Consider the following 9,811-nt stretch of genomic DNA (forward strand, 5'->3'; position numbering starts at 1 on the left):
GGAGGGACACACAGAAGGAATTCATTAATCAAAGTGCTAGAACCTTGCATGTGGTTCCAAAGAACACGTATTCACACTGCTGTGAGCAAATACTGTCATCCCACTCCAGTGGAATGGGTAGGCAAAGATCACATTCCAAGGAGGAAATGACCCATGGAGAGAGTAAATGACTTAACCAAGAGCCTTTTGACTCAAATTTGATTCTTCCAGAATTTAAAAAGCTCCCCAGATTTTGCCTTTATCTGAAACAGTTCAGGTGTTTAAAATAAGGGGTGAAAGATTTTTTTTTAATTTTATTTATTTTTAATTTTGTGTGTGTGTGTGTGTGTGTGTGTGTGTGTATACATGCATTGCCAACAGAAGCCACCTGTGTCATGCAATGTCCGCGGAGGTCAGAGGAGACTGTCAGATCCCCTGGGACTGGAGTTTTGGACAGTTGTTAGCTGCCATGTAGGTGCTGGGATTCGAACCCGGGTCTTCTGCAAGACCAACCAGAGTTCTTAACCGCTGAGCCATCTCTTCAGCCCCAGGGGTGAAAGATTTTATAAAAACAATTTTTATTGATTAATTTTGTTATTTGACCATTTCATACATGTATACAATGTATTCCGACTAATTTCTGATCTCCTTCCTATCTCTAGCACATGCCCTCTTCCCCATCACTGCCTGTCTCTCTCAGATTCACTAACAATTTTTAGCCTAAGAAAACACACATGGAAAGGAGCAACATGGAATTCAGGATAATGGCTCCTTCTGGGAAGGGGAGGAGCCAAGAGCACTCACAGCATCCGTGTTTTACTTTAATGTGATGTGTGTGTGTGTGTGTGTGTGTGTGTGTATGTGTGTGTGTGTGTGTGTGAGAGAGAGAGAGAGAGAGAGAGAGAGAGAGAGAGAGAGAGAGAAAGAGGTGAGTTGGGGCAGGGGGGACTGCAGTTTTGTTAGAGTTAATGAAGTAAGCTACATGTATGATTCACTCTGCTCTTGCCTGTGCTTTTGAAATCTTTTATACATCAAAAGAAAGAAAATTTGAAATATTTGAGAGACTCTTAACTTCCTCAAACTAGAATTAACAAGATGGAGAATAAATGCTTATTCTTTCTGAATGGTCCCTTGGTCCCACTTTGAGAAGGACTGGACCCTCCCATCTGACCCAGCATGAAACTGCTTACACTCTTAGGAGGCTGGTGGGAACCCTGCCCTCACAGTTCCATTTCCCTTAGATCATAAGTGGAATTAACTCATAAGCATGTAGTGGTGCACTGTTGATTTAAAGCAGAGATCTATAGGACTAGCAGCACATTATAAAAGGAAGGGAGGAAGGAGGGACAGAGGGAAGGAAGGAAGGAAGGAAGGAAGGAAGGAAGGAAGGAAGGAAGGAAGGAAGGAAGGAAGGAAGAGAAGGCAGAGAGAGAGAAACCAAGTCAAGATTCCAAGATTTTAAAATTTAGTTGATTCATTCTGACTTTCCTAGAAAATTCCAGAGTGAGTACTTGCTTTCCTATCAAGCAGCCATCAGCTAGCCCTCAAAAGGTGTAGGGGGGTGTCTCAGGCACCCCTTTAGGTGGGCGCATGCCTCCCTAGGACAGCCAGTTGCCCTTACTCCCTACTGTTTCCCCAACAACTGTACCAAGAAATTGCTACCTATCAACATTCCTGCATGGCTGCTTTTCTCAGAGTCAGGGAAAGTTCTATAAACACACAATTCTACAGAGTCTAAAAATATGAAAAGACAAAAGCCAGTGAGTTTCTTCCACCTGGCTGCTTCACATGCGCCTGGTGTAGCCCCGCCCCACCCAGGCCTGTCTTCCATTCCCACAGGTCGCAGGTCTCAGCTTTAATGGCCTTTAGCTCTTTTCAGTGGGAGGAAGAAACTGAGTTTAAGTGACTTGGAAACATTCCAGACACATTTATTATCTTTTCTTGTTTCCTTCTTCCCCAACTTGCTTTTCCTTTTTAGTTTTAGCTGAAACTTCTTAGTTTTTCCCCTGGTCATTTTGGCAGAAAAAAACACAGTTTTATCATATTCTTTAAAAGAATTATGTTTCTTGTGCTTTTGATTAAAATATTCTGTAGACCAATAAAATCATGCTTAAATATGGGAAATATTACTGTTAATATCCCATTCTTTACTATAGAAGTAATAACGGTTAGCATGAGAAATTTGTAGAGATGCACTAAACACAGGCCACCTAAATATTTAGCATGAACTCTACCTCACCAAAACGCTGACAGGGACAAACAACTTTCCACAGTTAAGAAGAGTTGTGTTTGCCCACTGTCATCATTCATCAAATCTGGAACTACTGCAATCCACATGGAGGCACGTGTCACTAGGAACCCAGAGCTATATGAGCCCCATGTGTCTCAGGCCTCCATAATGATGACAGTGTTTATTACTGAACTTCTAGGTTGATTCTTTTTCTTGTCATGATAAACAGCTTGATATTTCATATTAAGCCAGACATTGTGGTACATACATTTAGTCCCAGCACTGGGGAGGCAGAGGCAGGCGGATCTATGTGAGATCAAGGCCAACGCAGTCTACATAGTGAGTTCCAGGCCAGCTGGAGCTACAGGAAGACCTTGTCTCAAAAAGACCAAAAAAAACAAAACAAAACAAAACAAAAAAAAAAACAAAAAAACCCATGTTATACTTATATGAGAGGGCCTGAGTGATAGCTCAATTGGAGGACCTGAGTTCCATCCCCAGAACCCACATTAAAAAAACTTTTCTACTGGGCCTGGAAAGATGGCTCAGCACTTAAGAACACTGGTTGTTCTTGCAGAAGATCCAGGTTTGAATCCCAGCACCCACATGGCAGTTAACAACCGTTTGTAACTCCAGTTCCAGAGGATCCAGCAACCTCTTCTGTCCTCCATGGGCATTGCACAACATGGGTGCACTTACCCTATATGCAGGCAATACACATAAAATAAAAATAATAAAGAAAATATTTTTTAAAAAATTAAAGTCAGGTGTAGTCGTGCATACTTGTAATCCCATCCCTGGGGAGATGGAGACAGATGGGGCTCACTGAACACCCAGCCTAGCCTACTCGGCAAGCCCCAGGCCAGCAAGAGACCCTGCCTCAAAAAAAATAGCATCCGAGGAATGACAATCGAGTCTGTCCTCTGACCTCCACATACAATTTATATACATAGGAATTCAATGTGAGATACTGAATAATCAAATGCCAGGATATTTGCATAGGTGGCATAGGTGGGGAACTGTTTGGAAAAGCTCGTACTAAACTCTACCATGTCAGCAGAGTAATCCATGTTCTCCATGTGATTTTGGTCAGGATATTTTTCACACAGATGGTTTGGGACTCAAGTCACTGGAATATGCACAATGATGTTAGTTCCTTGCTGTGTCTCCCTCCAGCCCCAGCCTATTGTTGAATCCAGCTAAGCACTCTTACTAGAACCTTGGTTTCTTGCTCCACTAATTGAATCCCCTTGGGGGGATTCTCAAAAGGCATCTCCATGTCTCCCAGTCACCGCTTACCTATGCTGCATCTTAGTGTACAGCTGACTGTCACAGCATCCTCTACCCTGCAGGAGCAATGGCCAATGTTCCCAGTCTCCACCTGGAGCTCTGGCATTGAGATGACATTTCTTGGCAGTGGTGGGGCTCAGCTGTGGCCTGGACCTTCCCTATCACCAAGCAGCTCGGTCAGCAGGGCCCTCACACTTGCTGCTACCAGTACCACTAACCACCTAGGTTTCATTGGATCCCTATTCTCAGAATAATTTCAAACACTGCAGAAGGGACAGGTGTGGTAATATATGCAGCACTCAGAAGGCAGAGGCAGGTGGATCTCTGTGAGATTGAGACCAGTGTGGTCTACATAGTGAGTTCCAGGCCATCCAGGGCTACATACTGAGACCCTGCCTTCAAAATAATAATAATAATAAACCCAAAACATCACTACTGAAGAACTGGCAAGATGGTTCAACATGTAAAAGCTCCTGCTGGAAAGCCTGATGAACTGAGTTCCGTCCTCAGAACCTGTGGTAGAAGAAGATCATCGACTTCCAAAGAATGTCCTCTGACCTTCACACAGGGACTGTGACCTGCACCAGACTCTTTCACACACACTAATAATAAACAAAACACTGCTTTAGTTGAGATTGTGGCATAGAATCTCAGAATTGATCTTTTTAATTGCAATCCAACATCAACATTTTAAGTCTTAAATTCTCATGTAGATCTTAGAGCAGAGAGAAAACATAGAAGGAGACTTAATGTGGTAGGGGTGGGTGAGAACAGAGGAAAATTGGTATCCAGTGGAGACTGGTTTGGGGACTCCAACAAATACCAACTGTGGGTACTCAAATCTCACATAAAAATGGACTAGATTTACACATAGCCTATGCACATCCTGTCATTTACTCTAAATTGCCTCCTAATACCCTCTACCCTGTATAGCACCATGTTCATATCTGCTGTACGGTATAGTTCAGGGAATAATGATAAGAACAAATAGAGGCAGAGACAGGAGGATCTCTCTGAGATTGAGGTCAGCCTGGGTACATTGCAAGTTCCAGGCCAGCTGGCGCTATAGGGAACCCCGCCCCCCAAAATGGAGGAGCGCGCTTGGTGCTTTTCTTCTTGGACCACACTAGCTCAGATTCCTGCACTCAGTCATCTGCATATATCCAGAGTCCACCCGATGAGAGGCAGCCAAGCAGCTACCACAAAGACAGATGTTTGTGCCTCTATTCCCATACCTAGGACTCTGCTGACAAAGTAATTGTGGCTTTGTGGAGGGAGGAGCCAGACACTGGGCTCTGCTGGCCTCTCTTCAAGGAGGCCAAATGAAGCAGAAGATGAGACTGCAGAAACAGGCAAGCTGACTTGGTTTGTGTTTCAAGGTCTCAAAAGCATAGTTGTCACAGCCAGTATGCAGGCTAGCAGACATGTAAGAGTATGGGCCCTGTGGCTCTGTGCCTGAGGCTCCATGTGGGCCTGAACATGTGCCTTAACCCTGCATAGCTCAGCTGCAGCATCTGGAACATAGGAATCCTCACTGAGAGCCCTATCACAAATGGTTACCATCAGATTCAAATGGGCTGATGCATTTAAACTGCATAGAAGAGAGTTGAGTGAGATTAAGTCCTGCAGTGTGTCTTACAGACTTAGAAGTAGTCCAAGCCACTTGGGTCACTCCAAGGAGGACAGTCTCCAAGGAGGACAGTCCCCAAGGTCTAATTCAGCAACTGTATTCCTTGATTCTGTGTCCAGCCTCAAATTCCCAACCTCAAAACCTCTCCAAATGTGGGCCACTGGCACACAACTTCAGCACCACGTGGACGTGCTAGATGTGCAAGTTCTTAGTGCCCAGATCTATTCTATTGATATCTTGATTATAAGGAGGCCAACGGGCATCTTCAGAAGTCTTGAACATCTTCATCTCTATTCATCAATTCCTTTTCAGGATGTTTCCTCGCTATAATCACCTAACACAAATGTGACACACAGCCCTTCTGAAATGCCTTTTGTGGGGTGCGTTCCTTTGGGCTTCTTCCTCCCCACCACTGACACCATTTCTTTTCCAGCTTTCTTCTGTTGAAAACTTTGAGCCGTTACTCAACTCACAGCCTTCTCCAGTGCATTACAACATAGCTTGGATCTGCTTTTAGGATTCTATGTCGAGGTCATAGTGCACCAGGGCTAGGTGGCTTCAGCAGCCCTTGGCTGCACCCTGGTGCACCAGGCACATGCCTTCCTCTACCCACAAGCCATCACTACTGTAGCAAGTCCTCTCACAACCCTTTTGCTCACCCCGTCCTTCATGCTTGTAACATTCCACTCTGCCTTCATTTTGCGGCTATCAGATCCCAGTATGTCTGCCTAGCCTCCAAGCTATTTGCTTAGCTTCCCACATCACATCTCATCAGGAGAACTGTCCAATTCCTTTTCACATCAGGAAATCAGTGAGCTATTCCTTTGGCTCCAAAGCCTTCCCACTGTCAAAGCATCACCCGAGCCGTCCTCCCTATGTTCCCAGTGACGCACTGCACCCATCTGGCAGTTTCTTTCTCCTTCCCTGTCATGTCCTCATCTCTCACCTCAGAGCTCTTGTTAAGCCTTCAGTCCAGTTCCTCCTGACATCCATGTACTGCTACTGCTATGTTCACATTCTTATGTATATGTGGCTTTGCTAATATCCCTGAGCAACCTCTACATGTCAGTTCTCATCTAGAGAGTTTACTACTGAAGATCAGAGAATTTTCGTATCTTTTGTTAATATTACATTTGGGGGATCAGCCTGGAGAGCTGAGGCTGCAGAGCGGGCACTCACTAAATGGCTTACACAGACTACAGAAGGGTGCTTGGTCGGCAGAAAAGAGAGAATGTTGGGTGCACCCCTCACCAAAGCGTATTTGAAGGAGCTCTAATGAGATCCAGCTACAAACCTTCCCCCTGCTCGTCTCTCCATCAGGCTAACTTTGGATTCCCTTTGCTTTCCTGTTTGCAGTCCTATTTCCTTCCTTACTGGAAACCATACACTTTCTTCCCTTTTCTTTGGAAGGAATGAGACCTGTTAGAAATCTGAAGCTCCAGGATTCAAATGCAATGGGTGGGCTGCAGTGCTCTGTAGTACATTTCTTGACAAGCCCTGAAAAGACTATTGAATTCTGGCCTGTGCCTTTCTGTGAGGTTTGGACGTATTTCAACTGCAGTGTTTGGCTGGGTAAAATAATCGAAATGGATTTTTTTTCTTTCTTAGCAATCTAATGTTACCATTTCATCCTTAAAGTTAAAATGGACTATTTTGCAACCATGCCATACCTTTGAGGAAGCAATCTAGCCTTTAAAATGCCATATAAACTGACCAAATATAAACTGGTGGTCTTGTCCTCATGGTTAACTTGCTAGAGGGTGCCAAGTTACACTGAAGATATCTCCCTTTCTCTTTCCCTTTTAAAAAGTTAAATACAGATATTTGGAGGGATTTTTACTTAGTAGGGGTCTTGTTTTGTTTTTCTCTTTTTCTGTCACAGGATTAAAATACCTTGTCCGGTCATCGCTGTGCCACACTCCCCTTTTTCTGTGTGGTGGGCCAGGGTTCCGATACTCTCTGTAACAAGCCATAATCTTCGAAAGGCTGCTGGCAGTTGAGTCTGCCCCGCATCTAAAATTCTAGCTTTAATTATATGATTAGCCTGGATTTTTCGCTCTCCTTTGTGATCAAGAAGGGAAGAAGCTGAACTGTGCTTATTATCCATAGAACACATGAGATGGTAGGATCCCAAATGTTCTGAAATGGGAGCTGATCAAATCGTAAACTCCTTCACATTAGGGGAAGGAAATGAATAAACAAGGGAACAGAGCTACTTGAGTGATGTGTATAAACAAGCAAGCACAGGCTGCACCTTGCTAATCTATGCCAGAACTGTGTTTTTCAGGGTCTCTGCAAGTCATGAACAAAACAAGGAAGATTATGGAACACGGTGGGGCCACCTTCACCAATGCCTTTGTGACCACACCCATGTGCTGCCCTTCCCGGTCATCCATGCTCACTGGGAAGTACGCGCATAACCACAACGTGTACACCAACAACGAGAACTGCTCTTCTCCCTCGTGGCAAGCAATGCATGAGCCCAGGACTTTTGCTGTGTATCTTAACAACACTGGCTACAGAACAGGTAAAGAATGACACCTCTAGCCCTTGAATTTCTTCTATAGTCTTAGACACAGGAAATTGGCAGGGGGAGAGTCTAATAGATGAAACATGCCATTAAGCTACAAAGGAGAAGTCTAGTTTTTCTCACCTCTGCTTCAGTCTGTTCTGTTGCTATGACAGACTACCGGAGAGGGGGTAGCTTATAAAAGAAAAAGTCTAATGAACACATAGTTCCGGGGACTAAGAAGTACAAGAACATACTGTCAGCTTCTGGCTTTTGTACTGTATCATAAAATAGCAATTCGGGGCAGAACAAGTAAGTAAGTAAGTGCACATGTAAGACAAAGACACAGGGTGGCTTCCTCCACAGCAGCTTGCTTCATAGGTACCCTCCACTCATGGGAAAAGCAGGACTTCCTCTTAACCTCTCATTACCTCCTAAGCTCCACCTCTCAACACCTTCACAAAGACACCCAGATTTCAACAGAAGTTTCAGAAGGGGCAAGCCACATTCAGAGCATAGCATTTACTTTTTACTCTGGAGAGCATACCCAATGTGAAAGCCCCTATAGAAAATTCAGGATTGTCATCGGAAGCAGTGTGAAAATGTCATGCCCACTAGGGCCCCCTGCTGCTGTGAATGAGGTTTTGCCCCATTTACAAATCTCAGGGGATCATGGCACAACTTAAGGCTTTTCTTAGATCTGGGTAATTCCAGCTGATTATTCCAATGGGAAATCAAGTGTGTTTTGAACTGTTTAGGCCTACCCCAGGGTCTGAGACACAGAGGATGAGCCAAATGACTTATGGAATAAATGAATATCTGAATGGATAAGCCAGCCATATGGACCTTCTTGATAGTCTTATTTACTCATACATAATTAACAAGCCCCAGGAAGTTGCTTTAGCTGAAGTCCTGGTCATTTTTAGATCTTACATGTTCACCACCATCTTCCAAGAAGGGAAATTCTCTTAATTGCTGCACCAGCTCTCAATGTTGACCCTGCCAAGGGGAAAATGAGGTTTATGGTTAGCTGGGCTTTTAAACATGGTCTCCTCTGAGAGGGATTCTGAGCATCCCACCAGTGGCCCTGAGGAAGAATCAAAGCTCCTTCTGGGAACAGTATTCTCAAAGCCCTTCTTCTTCTCAGCAGTGAATACAAAATACACCCCCCACCCTGGTTCTATGAATGGTTCTTCATGGATGGAAGTTGGATGTACATCAAGGGTAGATTCTCCCCCCACCAAACCACCTAAGATTTATTCATAAGAATTAAAGATGTCATTATAAAAGCTTGTTGGAAATGATTTTCAGACCTACAGATTATCTGTTCTCAAGGTTTAAAAGTAAGAGACTTGAGATAAATATTCTCTTAAATCTCTTTTTAATCTTCCCCACTGGACTCAGGAAATATGTGGCCATTTGCTTTTTTGCAGAAAGCCTCTCCGGCACCTAATTCTTGTTATTTATGAATGAAATTATTGATTGTGCATATGATAGCCCCATCCCACACAGGCATCTCAAGATCTTCAGTTGCAGAGGAATCCCCTCAAGGGTGTTTGCTTCTGATTAGGAGAGAAACTAGGTCACAGGAGGTTAAGAGAGTGCCTTCTCATGGTGTGTCTTCTCACATTAGTGATTTAAATTTATGGCACCTTTCGTCTGACTACTCTAAAGCAATTTGCAAATCCACCAAGCATCCCTGCAGGGTTCCTAGATGGCAAATGTACTTGGCTGTGTTTTATAACTGAAGTGAGAGTTTCAAATACTGTGTAACCATCTCAGAAGCAGAGTTTTAAAATGGTCCCTTAATGCCTGGTTCCTGATTTTAACCACCAAATTGTGTTCTGCTTGTGAGAAACATGGTGTGAAATGGATGTATCTCAATTCCCGATCTCCCTGTAATTTATCCCTGATAGAGGACCTGAGATTGAAGGACTGGTGCTCTCAGCACATCCATGGTGTATGGGTGGTGTCTGTGCTCGGGGGAGGAGCTGCAGGGTGGGACTTAGAGCAGCCACCTGGAGTCTGATGATTTGTCTCAGAGCTAACCCAGGAAAGGTGGGAATGGAAGGAATGGGCCTCAGTAGCTTTCCCACTTTGTACCGGGCACTTTAGTTATCTTGCCTAGTTCTTATAAGAAAGCTTGGAAGGCCATGGTACCGAGGAAGATTCA

The 9,811-nt window shown here is 44.1% G+C and overlaps 1 protein-coding gene across 1 annotated transcript in view; it reads left to right on the top strand.

Annotated features, from left to right (window-relative positions):
• Positions 1–9,811, top strand: part of Sulf1 (sulfatase 1) — a gene marked incomplete in the record, with an annotated part of 77,851 nt that overhangs the window by 3,585 nt on the left and 64,455 nt on the right. Inside the window, 1 exon segment of the mRNA XM_029553996.1 lies at positions 7,417–7,656. Within this exon segment, the coding sequence (XP_029409856.1) occupies positions 7,417–7,656 (240 nt within the window).

The sequence above is a fragment of the Nannospalax galili genome, unplaced genomic scaffold (assembly GCF_000622305.1).
Source record: "Nannospalax galili isolate Female #2095 unplaced genomic scaffold, S.galili_v1.0 scaffold102, whole genome shotgun sequence".
In the NCBI taxonomy this organism is placed as follows: Eukaryota; Metazoa; Chordata; class Mammalia; order Rodentia; family Spalacidae; genus Nannospalax; species Nannospalax galili.